Raw genomic sequence first — 18,035 nt, forward strand, 5'->3', positions numbered from 1 at the left:
CATGATAAATGCTTTTGAAATACTGGATTTACAAGTCCTTTGGGACAAGACGGGGCTGGTCACTTTGGGAGGTCATCAAGACATCACTCAGAGGAATCAATGAGAGATACAGATCAGGGAATAGACTGACCCCAACCATTATGTGTGCCACCAAAAAAAAAAACCAAAAAAAAAAAAAAAATGATCCAGAGTCAGTGCAGAATCACTCTTTGCCTCCCACGTCACATGACCTCAGTGGGCTGACTCCCATAGGGTCCCTGCCGCCCTCATTATGGCACTCGGCTCTGTAAGTAATGGAGGAGGGGGGAGGAGACCCACTGGGGGAAAAGCATTCATCATCCTCTTCCTCCCTGACACAGGAGCAGGGGTCTCCAGCTCAAGGGGGTGACAGAGTGCACTGTCCAATATTTTTTTTTGTTATTAACATGTAGACTGGTGGGGGTTGGTCTGTGAGAAAATAAAATCAAACGATGGTTGGCTGGTCCACTGATTCAATGTGTATTTTCAACATTAAAACATGTCATGTGGGGTTACAATTAACATTTTCTACATGCTTCATATTCCATAATACATACACTTAAATGCGAAAGTATTGGGACGGTGACACAATTTTTTGTTGTGTTGGCTCTGCGCTCCAACACATCAGACTTGAAATAAAACAATGAAATATGAGATCAAAGTGCAGACTGTCAGCTTTAATTTTAGTGTAATTACATCCATACCGGGTGATTTGAATTGCAGCCCTTTTTACACATATTATATACATAAATACAGTGTAAAATATATCATAATGTAGACACACAGACAGCTGGAAAAGGAAGGATGTGTGGTAAGCAGTGCTTAATTTGAGGCAGAGCAAGATGCCTCTTTTTTTCACACCTCTGGAATTTCTGGCTGCCTGCAGGATCTCAAAGCTCAGAATCAGCACCTTACTGGTACATGAATCTCTTATGATGTACAGTTTAAAAAAATACATATGATCTTGTCCCACTTACATTCATTGCAGTTTCTCAATATATCTTGTCCCACTTACATTCATTGCAGTTTCTCAATATATACTCAGTCATGTAATTTACACTTTTCTTAGTGTTATTTGCAGCAGTGACTGCAGAATGCATGTTATATTAATTGCTGGGCATCGTGTGCTGGTATGACTTACACATTGAGCACTAGAGTTAACTGTACTGTAATCAAAAGTAACGGCAGGCCGCTGAGCTACAGGCATGGATTAACATATCAGGACACAGCGATCAGTTGCACAGGTATTCCCATTAAGCTCTGCTGTGTTTAGCGATGGGAGAAGCAGCAGCCTGGCAGCACGGCGCCCATTCCCCTACTTGAACAAAGGCGCAGGCGGCGGCTATTGTCTGCGGGAGGGTGGGGACGAGACAGTGCCCAGGGGACCGGGGACAATGAGCCCGGCGCGTACGCCCCTCCTCCTCTCCTGCTGCCGCGCCGCCCGAGCGGCATTTTAAAGACTCGTCCGCAACGCGCCCCTTCGTAGCCGGGGCCCCTGACGCAGTCTCAGCAGCTCATCAAAGGCAAATGGAGGATCACTGCCTGAGACAAAGTGTGACAGATTGCTCTAGCCTGTCAGCCGCTGAAACCCGCTGCATTTACGTCAGGAGTTGACCAGGAGCATGCTGGGTAAATCCCTGATGAACATGGCAGCCTAGCGGCAGATGTAATCCACAATTTTATGATCATCAGTCACAGGTTGGACAAAGAAAGGGAGAGCAGTGACTGGAGACTAATTTGGTCTGAAACTATTAGAATAAAATCCCATGGTCTTATTTTTAACCAGCATTCTTCTGACTCCTGTCCTACACAGTGCTGGGGAGTAAATTAACAGCACACAAATTATAGAATAGATACCATCTGCCAGATAGAGGGTGAGAATAATTTGTATTAAAATCCATGCCAGGGAGGTGGTGATTTAATGGTATATTAAAATGGCATGAAAAATGAGGCCCGGTTGAAGCTTTGACAGCTCAGTGGGTTCAAGCATATCGTTATTTCAGAGAAGTGAAGTGCCCGGAAGTGCCTGGAATTATCATGCCTAGCACTAAACCCAAAGCTGGTGGGAAGGTGGACGAGGGTGGCCCAATTTCCCCCCAAAGCCTTGCAAGCCAAGCTCCTCCACTCAAATGCTCACGAGGGACATTCCTGCGGTCCCCCTTCAATTCGATTGATCGGGGAGAGCGGCAAACAACAGACAACAGAGAGCAATCGACGCACCGCAAAACTCGACAGCGCATCAAACGCTTCTGACCGCAGCCGGCCAACTAGGACAGAAAGGCGCAGGAGAGACGGGAGAAGCGTTTGCATAAATCAATACACAGCGTTGGCTAGCTGCGCCCCGCATCATTATGGTGCCGCACATTCTCCGTGACCTCCAGGAGGGTTTGATGGCGCTTGTTTACACTGTGCGCTCTGCCATTTGTCAGTAATTAGGGTAAAGACAGCCGGTTCCTTGTGACACATCAATCTCCTATTGGACAGATGTCAACCTCCTCCACAGGCAGTTCATTATACCAATACCATTAACCAATATCACATTTTCCCTATCCTACGGAAGGAAAATTACGGGAGCCCAGGTGTCCGGATTAACTTGCCCGTACAGAGGATCTGTGTCCAAAGAAGGATCTGATCAAACCAGATGATGTTTTCACCACATGTTTTTTTGTATACCTTCATATTTGTGATGGAAAACCTTATATTTTTATGCATATTTGATGATCTTTACACATTCAGTGATAATTCAAATTTTGGTGGAGTCATATATTTCACCCATTGTTATTGTGTAGCCAATGATTATGTTCCAAGCATATCAATACACTGAGAACTACCTAGGTTGAAATGCATGTATTTTCATTGTTCAAACAAAAAAATAAACAAAAACCTGCTATATTATAACATTTTTTTCAGAAAAATGCCTATAAGATAAATATTTTATTTTAGTGTGTATTTTTGTTTATTTGCTTATTTTGAGAAGTCGGCATTCCTGTTTGTTTATCATTTCGGAGCCAAAGTGCTAGCAATTTTATTTCAACCCGACCCATGGCCAGATAACACGCTCCTCATGTTTCAGCTTGAAAGATGGCTGACCTTCTGCATCTGTTGCCCACACTGCAGAGAGGGTGTGAATGTCTGTGCATGTGCACATGTGCGCAGAATTAATGAGCTCGCCCACAGCAGTGCATATGGGGCTCTGAGCCAGTGGACCAATGGAAGCCGCAGGCTGCAGTATCGGTCAGAGGGTGAAACATTCGTGACCAGGGGCGTAATCAGCTGCTCTCTACATTAAGATATAAATGTGTCCCTCTACAAACCCAGCTCCAGTAGGACATAGGGAACAAAAGGCAGCAGAAACATAAAATGTGAGCCAACATCATGCAACAAAACAGCCAAAATTAGCAATATAAAACTGGCTTTTATTTGGTACAAATCAGATTTTACGTGGGCGACAACTGATTTTAGATGGACCCAACACCCAATTATGAAGAGAAAAGTAGGTCCTGGTTTTCATCGCTGGAAGGTATGATTCATTTCCGTTTAAAGGCCATTTCTTTGTTGCATCAGTGTCAATAACAAAGATGAGCTATGCATCATATAATAAGGAGCTTGAAAGGCTTCACCGTTTGTGCTATTTCTGTGTTTCTACCCTGTTCGGCTGACCCGCGGTAAGTCAGTAATTCTGCGGGTCATATCACTGGTGTTCTGCTGTAATTGGCGCCCTGCCATCACGCCAGCGACCAAACTGAAATTATTTCCCCTCAAAATATCCCCGTTCTGCGGTACGGTTATAGAAAGCACAGTGCTGGAGGCTCCTAAAATACACAAGCTTTCATTGAGCTACCAGACTAGAGGCAGGGGAAAAAGCAGAGGGCAGAACTATCCATTTTTAGGTCAGTGGTTTAAAAGCACACGTTTCCACTTACGTAAGCGAAACAAAGAAGGCTTAAAATGGCGACAGGTGTATTAGCAGCGTACACCGCACAAAGAAGTCAGAATAAATCACATCTACAGTAAACATTTTTGGATCACTACCACCACAATTTTGCCATTTGGTACATAATTACTCCTGTTTATTGCTCATTTGCATGCATGCATTAGTTGGTGACCCAGCAGTCTGGTTACTGGTCTCTTTTGAGTCTAAATGCAACACAGTTACATTAGTTGAAAGTTAAGGTTAAAATGCAGTACATTTTTTGCAATGCTGACATGTGCATTCAGTAAAGCTCTCACAACTACCTTCTGAATCCTTTTTTGAGCACAATTTTGAGTATATATTAACATTTACATGCATGTGTGCTGAGTGGTTGTTTAATATCAAGCATTTGCAAGCTTGCTGGAGGTGTTGTGTAGGTCACACAATGCTTTAGTTGTGTGGTGTAATGATATCCTGTAGGGAATGCTATTTCAAGGCAGTGTGGCAGTGATGGAAGGACCCACTTGGTCACCTATGGTGTAGCATCATTTCACAAACAGAACTGTGCGATTAAGAAAAAGGTAAAGCGGCTGACTCCGGTAAAGTGCTGCATTCTGCAGCACAGCACTTCTAAAAGTAGAAAAACAGAATACGTAAACCGCCATCATCAGACACTCAGACTGACAGGGTAAACGAGACGGGTGGGCTCAGAGCTATCAAATATTAATTAAAAAGGAGTAATGAATAATGCAGCACCTCCGTGTCCTCGTGTTTTCGCCCCAAGACTGGTTCAGTTAACCCCTGAGACGCCATGCTTCATTGGGTTCTGCTGGTCTCAGACTTGGTGTTTTTTAATTTTTTCTTGGCAGGAATTGGTCGTGACAGGGTTCCCACTGATTTCAAGACATTATTTTCCAGGATATTTTATGAGACCAACTTCCCCAATGCTCTGTTTTCAAAACACGCGTGCTGTGGTGCAGGCAGAACGGGACATGGACACAATGCTGATGGTGAATGCAAAGCAAACGGAACGCAATGCGCTGGTGGAGCTTCAGTGTAATGCTACGCTCTCACCAACTGTCTATTAAATGGGCGCTACTATGCAAATCATGTAGGCGGGTTCCGTCAAATAGATGCCTCTATAGGATCAATATGAACAATTGCTGTACAGTAGCCTAGCATAGAACACTGCCGGCACCTGATCTGAGTTTCGTGAGCCAGAGCCAGCTATACTGGACACCTTCATTTGCATAGAGCAAAGATGGAGTACATTCTATGCAAAAACAGAACTGGCGAAGGTACCACACCACTTGCAGAATGCACCGCGAGGCCTAGTCCATTTAAAATGAATAAGATTAATTTAGTGCCAGATTCAATGAGAATCCCCAGTAAGGAATCTGTTTGTTCTGGAGACGTTTTTGAAGATGAAAAATGAAGACAGTCACAAGATCTTGATTGTCTGGTGGTTGTAAAAGAGAAAGTAGCATGTGGGAGCATTTTGAATACACTAATGTTACTGACATAAGCAAGTGCATAGTTATTACTGGAAACAAAATGTATGGCATCGAGCTGTAGAGAGGATCTTCTCAGTGTGTGGGGAACATAAATAAAAAAATTTCTTTATTTTTTGAATTTTCATTACAACCATTTACAACTTCCACTGTTTAAAAGAGAACAGTCCAAATATGTTTTGCAGTTTTGCAGTTTGAACACACCTCCAAATGGTGAGAGCAGCTGTCGTCAGCAAAGCTGTCAATGTCAATAATTTTAGTTTGGTGTCAATAAAATCCATTCGTGTTAAAAGCAAAGGATGGTTTTTTAAATTAAAGTCAAAATAAAAAACTGAAACCAACACAAACACTAAAACCAAATAGAGTGTCAAAAAACTAAAACTAAAATAAAAATGGCCAGAAACTAATAAAACTAAACTGCAATAGAAAACTGGAAATACACTGGAAATAAAAACTGATTCAAAAAATTTTAAACTAAAACAAATTCACCCTGGATCGCACGGGGCTTTGTGCACTGGATCGCTCTGTGGTTTTGGCCTAAAATGTTTCATCAAAAATATTTTCCAGGGCAACTAATTGCTTTCCAGGACATTTAGGGCAATTTCATAATTTTCCACAACTTTTCCATGGCTTGAAAACGGCATCAAAAAATTCTGTTTTCCATTTTTTCCAGGACGCATGGGACCCTGTGTGTGCAAGAGAGTCGTGACCCAGTGCATCGTCTCTCCTGAAACATGAAACAGGGGTGTGTTCCGCTGCTTTCAGGAGCTGCGAGAGGTCCGTGGTCTTTAGATAAGTACAAATAGAGCGTGTGAGACTGAAGATTCTCACCCATCCAAACATTTTTTCCAAGTCATCATAGCCATTTTTGGCTGTGTGAGGCTAGACAGTCTCTCAGATTGGGGAGCTTGGATAAGACTTCTGCAGACTTCATTGTATTTTGGCAAATAAAAGAAGGCGTGTTGCCTGAGGGATTGGTGCAATCCTGGCACCTCCAGTGCTCTGGGCTTCACTGGCACAGGGCACGCGGGTCTGAAAGATACTGATAAAGAGACTGCCAAGCGCAGGGGAATCTGACACACAGGAAAAAGCTGCCTGCAGCAGCAGTGTGTGTGTCTGTGTGTGTGCGTGTGTGTGTGTGTGTGTGTGTGTGTGTGTGTGTGCGTGTGTGTGTGTGCGTGTGTGTGCGTGAGTGTGTGTGTGTGTGCGTGTCTGTGCGAGTGTGTGTGAGCGACTGTATGTGTGTGTGTGTGTGCGCGACTGAATGTGTGTGCATGTGTGTGTGTGCATGAGCGACTGAATGTGTGTGTGTGTGTGTGCGTGAGTGACTGAATATGTGTGTGTGCATGAGTGACAGTATGTGTGTGTGTGTGTGTGTGCGCATGCGTGCATGTGCGTGTATGTGTGTATGTGTATGTATGTGTACGTATGTGTGTGTGTGCGTGTATGACAGATTGTGTGATGCCCCTGCTCTGTATGACCTGCCCTGCTGCTTCACTTCAGCACTGCTCCAGTGCATGTGTGAGAAATTGTGTGATACCCTACTGCATGCTCATCTGTGTGTGCGCATGCGTGTGTATATTAGTGTGTGTGTGTATGCTTGTGCGTGTACATATGTGGGTGTGTGTGTGTGTGTTTGCGTGCGTGTGTGTATATGCGTGTGTGCGTGCGTGTGTGTATGCGTGTGTGTGTGTGCGTGTGAGCATGCATGTGTGTGTGCGTGCATGTGCATGTATGTGTGTGTGTATGTATGTGTGTGTGTGTGTGTGTATGCGTTTATGACAGATTGTGTGATGCCCCTGCTCTGTGTGACCTGCCCTGCTGCTTTACTTCAGCACTGCTCCAGAGCTCTGACGCACCTGCAGGACAGCAGCCGGGACTCCCCCCTCCCCATCGGCATCTGATAGCCCCACCCCTTCTGTGTGCAGGCTTCCATGGTGACAAAGCATAGGGAAGCTTGTGATGGACATCCGGCCAGTCAAGGACGGCTACCGTATTGAAAGAAGGTGTACAGAGCCACTGCGGGGTCTAGTCCATAATGCGGCTCATGCAGCGTGAATCTGGATGGAGTTTATCAGGACAGCATTAGAAATGGGCTGGAAAATACATAGCTATATGTTTAAGTTATTTCCTAGGAAGAGTAGGCTCTACGGCTCCGGCAGCTGTCCTAGAAATACAAAATCTCAAACATATTACATTACAGGCAATTAGCAGACGCTCTTACTCAAGAGTGACTTACACAACTTTTATATACATTGCATCAGTTTATACAGCTGGACATACACTGAAGCAATACCTTGCTCAAGGGTACAATGGCAGTGGCCAGTTATTTACACTGCCGCCACAAACACATCTGTTTGTTTCACCCTAATGACAGGCTCTTCCTGCATTATTAATGTCATCTTCAGTCATCCAATAGCATGTTGGAAGAATTCCAACTCGGGCGAAATGTTCAGAGAGGTTCCCATAAAGTGTGATTTATTGAAGAGAGTAACTGCTGACCGCAAAGCACACCAGCTGAAGCAGGGTAGGGAAAACAGCAAGCAACTTGCAATGGGTATGTCCTTAGCAGGGCTATCCATTACGCACAGTGATCTAGTCACACTTGTGTAACAGGATCGCTGTCATGTTAGCACACACACTGGATGGCTGGCTGTAGGCTCCTGCTGAGACATGAATGAGAAGCGAGCAACGTCTCCTTCCGTCGTCTGCAAGCCAGCTGTACTGCATGCACAGGTACGTTCAAGGTCACTCGGCGAATCGCATCCAATATCCTCACAGCGCCCCCCCCCACCCCCCAGCGAATCCGTTACCAAAGAGCCGAGGCCATAAGAGATCTCCTATCCGTTTGTATGGCGGCAATGAGAAAAAGCACCGTCTGGCTGCGGCTTTGTGGGGTTAGCCTGCGGACGCGTCGAGGCTAAAGCCGCAGCGGGCGTGCGCTGACCCCGCCGCTTCAGGGCTGGTCGCATGACGTCACTGCAGCGCTGCGCTTTTTAATGGCGAAGCTGCCGCGCGCTAACGAGCCGGGTGCTCGGGGGGGGGGGGCTGCCGTTTCCCTCCGACACTGACAAGTGCAGGACGCTGCAATACTGAGGGACAGAGCAGGACCACGTGCTCCATTTCACCATCGCGGTCGACGGGTATTCATAACGCACCATCAGACGGTTAAGCGCCTGGCTGCCAGGGGGTCCTCCTTCCCTGCGGAGCAGCCGCGGTGACCTCTGCTCCGGGGGGACTGATAGACAGGGTCCGGGGACCAACCGTCTGAGAATATTTATAGTGACGACGCCCCCCCTTCCAGAATCCAAAGGCTCGCCGCTCAATGCAGAGGTCAGATAAGCGATCCCTGATAGGAACGATTTAACGCTTTGACGTCCGCTAACACACGTTCCGCATCTCTAGGGGCATTCAGCCAGACTTTGAACCGCGGGGTCCTCCTAACGGGGGTCTGATTCACACACTAGGGGATACAAACACTACACTCAGCGGTTATGATGCTTCTGCACTTAGGGGGACATGAACGTGACTGTCACAGCTTGTATTTTGAAGCGTCTTGAAATTTCACCTTACTGACACCATGACGAGAGGCAGCAGCACAAAGCAAATCCCCAAAATGCACACCATGGGACACAAAGTACCCGCAAAGACAGGTACTGAGAGATCGCATTCGTTCCATCTCTCATATAAAACACATCTGTCAGCAGGTGTGGTTTGAAAGGTCCGTGATATCGCTGAGGAAAGTGAGCGACGGAGCAGCCAATGAAAGCAGACGTTAGTTCAGGGCTCTGATTGGGGTCTCATTTCATCTTCACTCCTGATGCAGAGCCGATCCCACAAATCAAAGTTGACCGAGCGCACACATGTCAGATATGTACCCACAAAACCACGCTTTCAGTTTTCCTCAACCACCGTGTCTGGCGGGCGAACAGGATGGCGGCAATTCTGACTCTCAAGGCCACTAGTGCAAACGTGTCCCCAAAAACCTTGTGACTTACATAATCTCCATAAGGTCCATATGGGCACAGCATTATGTTTGTGCTTCACTACCTGAACAAAAGCACCTGCGTTGTGGTTAGTCTGGGTAATTTATACAAATGCATTCAAACTGACTGACCAGGTGGCAAGTGAACAATTTGGAAAGAAACCGACTGGAAGAAATAGGTGGCCTCAGTAAACATTAAATTGTTTTATCAATCCAGCGTGAAACCAAAATTTTGATATCATTTCTTTTGCTTTTAGTTTACTACAAATATCTGTTAAATCTGTACAGCCATTTAAGTTGCACCGCCATTTATGCACCCAGCAAACATAGACCTTTAAAAAACATTATAAATAAATGAAACTTACTGAACACAAAAATAAACTAAAATAGCCATGGTTAGTAACAGCATGGCTAAATTACATTTCCCACTTTGGTTGCTGGCAACATTTAAGTTATCCCAATTTTCTCAGGTAATTTTCTTCTTGGGTAATTTTGTTCCTATTCCCCTAGGTAGCCATAGCAACAGAGATTCTTGTTGTGTATAAAACAAGATTAACAAGAGATTTTCCTTAGGACAAATCAAGATCGTTTTTGTAATACTGTCATCCACTGTAAGGTACAGTACTGCCCCTTAGACTTTAACTACACACTGGCCTTAAGGGACATCCATCTGTTCGTCGGCAGTACACTACACAGCCTGGTGATACTCTGTTAGGGTGCGGATGGAGGGGAGGCTTGGGGTTTCCCCTTTTCCTTTCCACACACCATTCAGTGATCTGCAGCTACATTCTGGGCAGGGAGGTGAGGAGCTGGAGATAGTGACTTGTGGGGACAGAACACTGAAGAAGATCTAGATCTTCCCAGTGTAGAGGAGCCATGACAGCCTCCGCTGCGATGCACAGCATGAGAGAAGCGGTTTACCACCTGATACCACCTTGCCAGGCAGTGATATTGCACAAGCAGTCTCTGTCTCTCCCTCTCCATCTCTCTCTCTCTCTCTCTCTGTCTGTCTCTCTTTCACACACGCATGCACAAACGCACACACAAAATGTAGGCTAACTCTGCTTGCCCTCCAGTAATGATGGATTAGGTCAGGCATTCACAATGCACAACCATCAACCATTCGATAAAATGATCTCATGCTCCCATTGTATTCGACATCCTAGAGCTGTCAATGCCAAAAAGGAAGGGACATGCAAATGAGAACACCACATAACTCTTACTTTCTCTGTGCTATGACAGTGCTTTCCAACACACATCACTGTCAAATATGTAACTGCATTGTATGCAGCTTATTTCGGACAAAATGTTCTCACTACCTGGGCAGCCAGTGGGGCAGCTTTCCGAGGAAGCATTCTCTCAAACAGTCTAATAATATCATGCGCTTATGAAAATGTCTAACCTAAGCCAACGTATTCCAATCACACAGAACATTACATGAATATTTTCAATCTGGAATGACATATAAATGCGCTTATTTGCGTGGTTGGTTATCTCTTTTTCCTCTGATAAGAGTGTTCTGTCGCAATTCAGACTCGTCGCCACCTGGCAGAGGTTTGCAGTGTGGGTGAACAGTGCTCACTAATTCAGCCGTGTGTGGGAGAGAGAAAGGAGAGAGATAATGCTATAATGCTGTAAGTAATGTAACACTTAGAGGGCCTTAAATGGCTGTGTATCAGCCAGTTCCAGACAGCCTTCGCTAATGGTTCGAAGCCTCTGTCTGCCGGGTTTTTTCACACATTAAATAACATAACCAAGAATCCATTTTGAAAAGAACAGGATTCTCATGATAGAAAAGCTAATAAAATGCACATAAAAATATATTATATTATATTAGTTTTCATTCCCTGCGGCCATGGAAACTACAAGTATAACACTGAAGGGATAAGAAATGGACTTTCAGATGTTTGCGTGAATTGGAGTTCAGTACTGACAGTGTTATTAGGACTATGTATTAGTACTCAGTATCAGTGGAAGGACTTTACAAGTGAATGTTTCTCTGAACAAAGCAATGCCTCTTTTTAAATTACACACAGTACCTGGTTAATAGAGACGCAGCAGTATTATACCAATACATATGAAACGGGGAGCAAGTAAATGACAAGCCAGTTAGTTTAACGTGCATATCATTACATGATATGCACGTTAATGATTCTGGAATCTATTATCAATTCTCTTCAGGGTAGAATCCAAAGAATAATGATAAGTCTACCCAGATGTTGATATTGTGCTGAAGTGGTCAAAAAAGGCAAAGAGGATGCTGGTATATACAGCACTATTTAAGTAAGAATTAATAGAGAGAATTCATTTTTAAATGTAATGTATAATGCTTTTGTCAGATCTCATTTATTGTGCTACATGCTAAACTAAGCTCTATTCTGAGCGACACTTCTTCTGACAGGTTCTTGATTCATGGCAGAAAATTGGCAGCAACCCGGCATATATTTCTTTAACTGCGTACCAAGGCTTATCATAGCCACAGTGAAATCTGTGGTGTTCAGAACCACAAATCCACAAAAGAATCAGCAACACAAAGCATAGGGTCGCTCAACCTCTTGGTACAGATGACTACATGGAATACTTCTACTAAGTTCCTCAATTTTATGTCACAGCCTGGTTTGTGTAACAGTTAAGTCTGATTAACTGAAAACAAGTCAGGAAACATGAGTCATTTTCCAATCAAAACTGACTGACAGGACTAAAACCTGCAGGTCGCACAAGTGTGACGGGAGTTCAGCGGGTCAAGAGGTGAAGGGTCAGAGGCGCTCACCTTCTGCAGGAAGAGGACGATGCGCTGCACCATCTCGGCCCGCTGCTCCTCCAGGGTGAAGAGGGTGCGCGGCGTGCGGATGAACACCTTGGTCTTCCCGTACGCCGCGTCGCCTTCGAACCCGCTGCACTGCAGCAGCTTCTTAACCGCTTCGCGGTCCGACGGCAGGTCGTGGTTGGGCCACGTGAACTCCGAGATCATCTTATACCTGATGAAGGTAAGGGTATCCCAGCATGCCTTGTGAGTCTTCAACTGAATGTTCCCTCTTAACTTATTGGTAACCTCAAAGGTCACCACCATGCTGAAAGACCTCTTATTCAGTCAGGGCCAGTATGCTACACTGCTGCCCCACACTATAGCAATTATGATAATCCCTTTCTTTCTCTTTCTTCCTCAATTTCAATCATCTAATACAGGCAAAAAAATACATATATATTTTTGCAAGAAAAAAGTCTTTCCCTGCCGGAAAAGACCTTGCTGTTTAATTCTGAATCATGCACCCTACCAGCTCCCCACAAGCTCTGGTTCTATCCTCTATTCATCATGTACTGTTGTAGAACATGACATAATCTACCAGCAAAATATTGTCACAAATATTGAGAAAGAAAACAAGGAATGTTATGTTATGCAAACTTTTGCCGCACTATCTGATCTGCTTTGACCGCAAAGGTCCAGGGCGGCGATACGAGACAGTGGCTGTGAGCCAGCCGGGCAGAGGAACGGGGCAGCTTGTGATAAGTTTGTGTGCATACCGCATCTGTGCCAATCAGATAACCTGCAGTCCAGTTTCATGGAAGAAAGTTGACCAGAAATTGCATGTTTTAAGTTTACCTTGGCACTCAATGTGGGGCTGCAAATATCCAATTTCTACTCTAATTTGGAATGTCCAATCATCTGCAACCGCAACCGCGCAAACCCCAGAGCCAACTCAGGAGACTATAGCCATTTGTAGTTCTCCTCCGAAACACATGGTGTCACTACTACTTTCTCACACCACAGAAGGCCAGACGGTTTGTTTAAATTTCAATGAACTCACAAGAATTCTGTTTGCTATGTCTGAACGCAATTTCTTTAGCTGAAAAGATTTTAAAAAAGATAAATTCCTAAACTGTAAATGTAGATGCAAAAATGAAATAATAAAATAACAAGAACAGCAAAGTAATCAATTAGTATCAACGGCTACCAGTACATCCATATATGAATTCAAGGCCTGGGGACCTCCGGTCATGGAACTCATGACTTCCAGCCAATGGCGGAATGGCAGAGAGCTGACAGGCCAGGACGAGGATGGCATAGTTACCTCTGCAGGAAGCGGGGGTAGGTTTGGCGGTAGGCGAATCCCGCGCGGCGTACGCGCACGTTCTCCAGCAGACCCAGGTACCCCACCTGGTGGCGGCAGCGCTCCTCTTCGAACAGAAGAGGTGACTTCAAGTCGTTAGGCTTGATGCAGCGCACATAGTACGGCTCCTAGAGACACACGGGGGGGGGCGAGTGAGGAACGCATGCCCACACAAGGCTCTCTCACCTTACATTACAATTTACCATGTCTCATACCACAGTTCCATACCATTTTGGGTAGCACTGTAGTCCAAAGGATAGGGCACTGTACTTCAGCAAAGCAATTATACCAAAACACATTTAATACATATCCAGCTGCATAAATGAAAGCGTATATGCAAATATTTAAGTTATATTAGGTGGTCTGAATAAGACCCTCAGTTAAATGCTTTAAATATAATGTAATGTCATTTTGGTTGAGTAGCAATGATAATTTGCTTTGTGACCAAACACATCAGAATAAATTACATTGAATTTAGCCAAATCAAATCACTTCCTAAAAATTACTTTAAAAAATCCATGCTTTTAAATGACATGGCAATTCTTGACTTTTTAGTGATCAAATATGATTATACGAAAAATGACTTCGAAATCCCCCCCCCAACAAACAAACAAACAAACAAAAAAACAAAAAACTAGGCGGCCCCACCCCAAAAGTCTTCCCATCTCAGTACATACCATCATTCACCAAAAATCTCATCACGCAAGAGAGACAAAGAGAGAGAGAGAGAGCGAGAGAAATCTAAGTCTTGATTTCAGAAATGTGACCTCAGCTGGGGGCCCCTGATGTCTGCCTCGTGACGGAAACACAGTGACTCAAGCCGCCAGGTTCGAGAGCCAACTGCTAGCGGGAGGCGGACGCCCGGGGCTCCCTCACCTTAGAGGCCAGGTTCTCCACCAGCGCGATCATGGAGTTCTTGAAGAGCGTGGCGGCCGTCAGCGGGCGCTTGGTCACTTCCGTGATGCTCAGCTTCCCCTCCGGCCACATCCCTTTCAGCACGGGGTTGGAACTAGGCAGCGGAGAGAAGGAGAGAGGGACTGCAGCGGCTTCCACACTAAACGACAGAAACTGCCCAACGTACATACCAGCCATTTGCAAATTAAATGTATCAGAAACTTAAAAGACAAAACACGTCTGAGTGAGCTGAAAAATGATATTACTTCCCGGCCATACTAGGGCTCTCTCCCATGATAGAGAGAAAGAAAAAGAGGGAAGGGAGAGAAGGAAGCTAAGAGGTGTGATGAAAAATGGGAGACAGAAATAAGGTAGAGAAGCTAAAAAAGGTAGTGTGGATATAAGGTAAGGTATATGGAGTGAAAAAGAAAAGTGAGAAAGGGGGGAAAAGTTTTTGCCAAGACAGCACAAAGCAGGGGTAAACATTACTGGTAATATCATATTTTATCATATTACTAGTAAATTTGAACCCATGTTTCACGAAATATATTGAAACAAGGTTGGACTAATCAAATGTAAATATGGAATCACTGAGGATTTCACATCATACATCATTCAAATGACACTGCATCTCAAACAGGGCATCACTTATAGAGAAAGAGAGATAGAGAATAATGCCAATGATGTAATATAACAATGTAATATAGTTAGAGCCCACCTCCCCCCCACCTCTGCAAAACACACACCAATCTCACTGGAACATGAAGCAGAACAATCTCCCTACTCCATTGGGGGTGTTGGAACAGGCAGCATTAAGCAGAGCAGGAGGTTCTCACCTGTTATACAGCAGCCTCTTAAAGTCCTGAAACAGAGTGTCCTTGTTCTTGTCAATGAAACCTGTAACAGAGTACCTACACACACATAACAAACACACATAACCAACAAAAACACACACACACACACACACATACAAACACACACACTTAATTAATTTCCTCCAGACAATGCCAAGGGACAAAAAAAATACAAGACGACAAAATCCAACCAGGAAATAAAAAATTACGGTGACAGAATCACAGATCACGCATGGCCTGCTGTTACATATGCATGAGTAAGTCAGAAAGTCTAAGAGCCATCTGTGTGATCAGTGTTTTAAAGGCCTACGGGGAGAACAGCAGAAAAATGGGCCTGTTTCACTGAACCACTTTCATGCGTCCACATTGCTGCATAGTGCACCTCTGAGAATCATATATTCATAGGCCTCCAATTTCCCATGGACCATATTGTATTTACTAGGACATTAAACACACAGAGACGAAGAGAAATTTACTGACAAGCAGCAGGGTTGAATTCATTGATGGTTTCTGTTCCTGTAATTGGTTATCTATGCTCTGCCCAAGTCTGTTTGTCTGTTTTTCTTGAATTATACATCATCTTTGTTCGGAACATGACATGAAAAAAACAAAGCAGGTGGAAACCATGACAACAATGCTCCTCGATTGCAACATGTTGGTAGGGAATGCCATTAAACCAAAGAGCCTTTGAACATCTGAAGAGTGGCTCCTCTTGTTTCCTTCATTCCTTTATTTAAATATCCACACACAATTTATTGGCCATTGTATACTCACTCCAGTCTAAAATTCAGGGTGTGTGGGATGGTATATATAAGACAGACAGAATGTTTGGTTTGGTCTGGTTTGGTAGGTGGAGCCTACAGCAGTTGCTATGGGCAGAAACAGAATGACATGAGTAGGACTCATGGAACACATTCAAGGACCTGTCCTATGCACTGTTGGCGGTATGCATTCCAGACCTATAACGAGCAGGTGAGAAGGGGTTTCCTGCCTGAAGAGGCACTGTCCCTGATCCAGGGTCAGTTCCTGGTGGCCCCATCCAGTTACATCACTGCACTTACTGAGAAGCGAAACACCGAGACCTGGCAGGAGGAGCTCCTGTGTACTTACACCACGTCGCCTGCATAGTGACGGATGCGGAAGTCCCGGTCAAAATCCAGGCTCTTGTCTGTCGGAGAGAGCTGGAAGGAGAGGGAGAGAGGGATGAGAGAAAGAATAAAGGACGAAAAAGTATGGAATAAAAAAGAGAATAAGGGAAGAGAGAGTATCAGGTGAGAGAATAAGGGATGAGGGATGAGAAAAAGATGCAGGGATGAGAAGGAGTAAGGGATGAGAGAGAGAATAAGGGATGTGAGTGAAAAGAAGAGGAGGAGAGAGAGAACAGGGGGAGAGTGTTCAGGTCCAGTTGCTGCAGAATCAGAGCTCTGCTGCTGCGATTAGGCTGAAGCAACCTGGCGTATGAACCTCCAGGATGCGCCTTCACGGGAAAACTGGGGCGGGCGCTCCTGAGACACCCCACCCCTGCTCCCGCTCCCGCTGGAGAGGGGGGTCAGTGGTGCACGTGTGGGTGACATGAGAAAGTGATCCATTTCTACCTCTTCAGTGAGGGGGGTGGGGTGAACAGAGTATAAATCTGGCTGCATGAAAAATAAATGAGAGATGTGCTTTTATCCAGCTTCAGGCTCCACAGTACAGGAGCCAGCGACGCCTCTATGTAGGCCATGCTTCCTGAGCGCAGGGAAGAAATCTGATTCTAAATTCAGATGCAGGGAACTGCTGCAGCCCAGTGCCAGCTTGTTAACGCGCTTTGTGTGCGCGTGTGTGTGATAGGATGTGTGTGTGTGTGTGCGTGTGTGCATGTGTGAGTGTGGGTGCGTGTGTGTGTGTGTGTGTGCGTGCGTGCATGAGAGATTGTGTGTGTGCATGTATGTGTGAGCTTGTGTGTCGTCAGGGACAGCGCAGGGCCCGCAGGGGGCTGCTGGGAAACAAAGGAACGACATCTCTGCAGCTGTTATATAAGACCTGCCGCCATTCATAAAACACATCCTGAGCCCACATCAAACGGCAGAGGCCTCAGCTCCGGTAAAGACAGGAGGCAGCGCTGACACGGGGCCCGGGTAGCCAGCCAAGCCGGCGGAAAGCCCGGAGATTAAAGCCGGGGAGAACAATGACACAAACGAAGATCTGAAGCTTCCCCGACCGGCGGCCGGTTACATAAAACCCTGAGGCGTTCGGAGGAATTAGCGGAAAGATACCCGCAGCTAACGTCCCTGCGCCTGCGCCTCTTATCTAGCGCGTGAGTTTGGGGATGGTTCTCCGATGCGGGAGGCAACCCTTCGGTTTTCAATGCGAGGGAGGCCCCGTCTCTGCCTCCTTCTGGCTTGTTTTTACTCATAATCACGGCGCTTACTGAGGCACAGATTCCTCAGGGCAAGAGGGGAGGCAGCCATTTTCAGCAGCAAAATGGGCGGGCTGGTGTATACTCGGCCACGCCTTCTAATTCCTAGCCGCCATTAGAGCTCGACCGAGTTCTTTCCATAATTTATACACCAGAGGTGTATGATGGGGTGATAGTGTGCAATGTTTTGACGCTTTCCTTAATTCCCCATCTCAGAAGGGAGGGGATGCACAGGTACAGGTTTGAAGTAGAGGAAAACAGAAAGCCTTTGAGCCAAACCTGGACTGACCAGGACTGTCCTCTTCCACGAGGTGAGGTCAGAGGAAGCCCACATAAAGACTTGGGAAATGGCT

General features: G+C 45.4%; 1 protein-coding gene across 1 annotated transcript in view; it reads right to left on the reverse strand.

Annotated features, from left to right (window-relative positions):
- The window catches only part of myo1d (myosin 1D), a 93,044-nt gene that overhangs the window by 29,110 nt on the left and 45,899 nt on the right, over positions 1-18,035 (reverse strand). The window contains exons 12-16 of the mRNA XM_035403756.1: positions 16,395-16,465; positions 15,267-15,341; positions 14,413-14,545; positions 13,498-13,664; positions 12,198-12,405 (exon numbers count right to left, since the gene is read on the reverse strand). Coding sequence (XP_035259647.1) covers positions 12,198-12,405; positions 13,498-13,664; positions 14,413-14,545; positions 15,267-15,341; positions 16,395-16,465 — 654 coding nt within the window. The remainder of the gene's footprint in view (positions 1-12,197; positions 12,406-13,497; positions 13,665-14,412; positions 14,546-15,266; positions 15,342-16,394; positions 16,466-18,035) is intronic.

The sequence above is a fragment of the Anguilla anguilla genome, chromosome 2 (genome assembly GCF_013347855.1).
Source record: "Anguilla anguilla isolate fAngAng1 chromosome 2, fAngAng1.pri, whole genome shotgun sequence".
Lineage (NCBI taxonomy): Eukaryota > Metazoa > Chordata > Actinopteri > Anguilliformes > Anguillidae > Anguilla > Anguilla anguilla.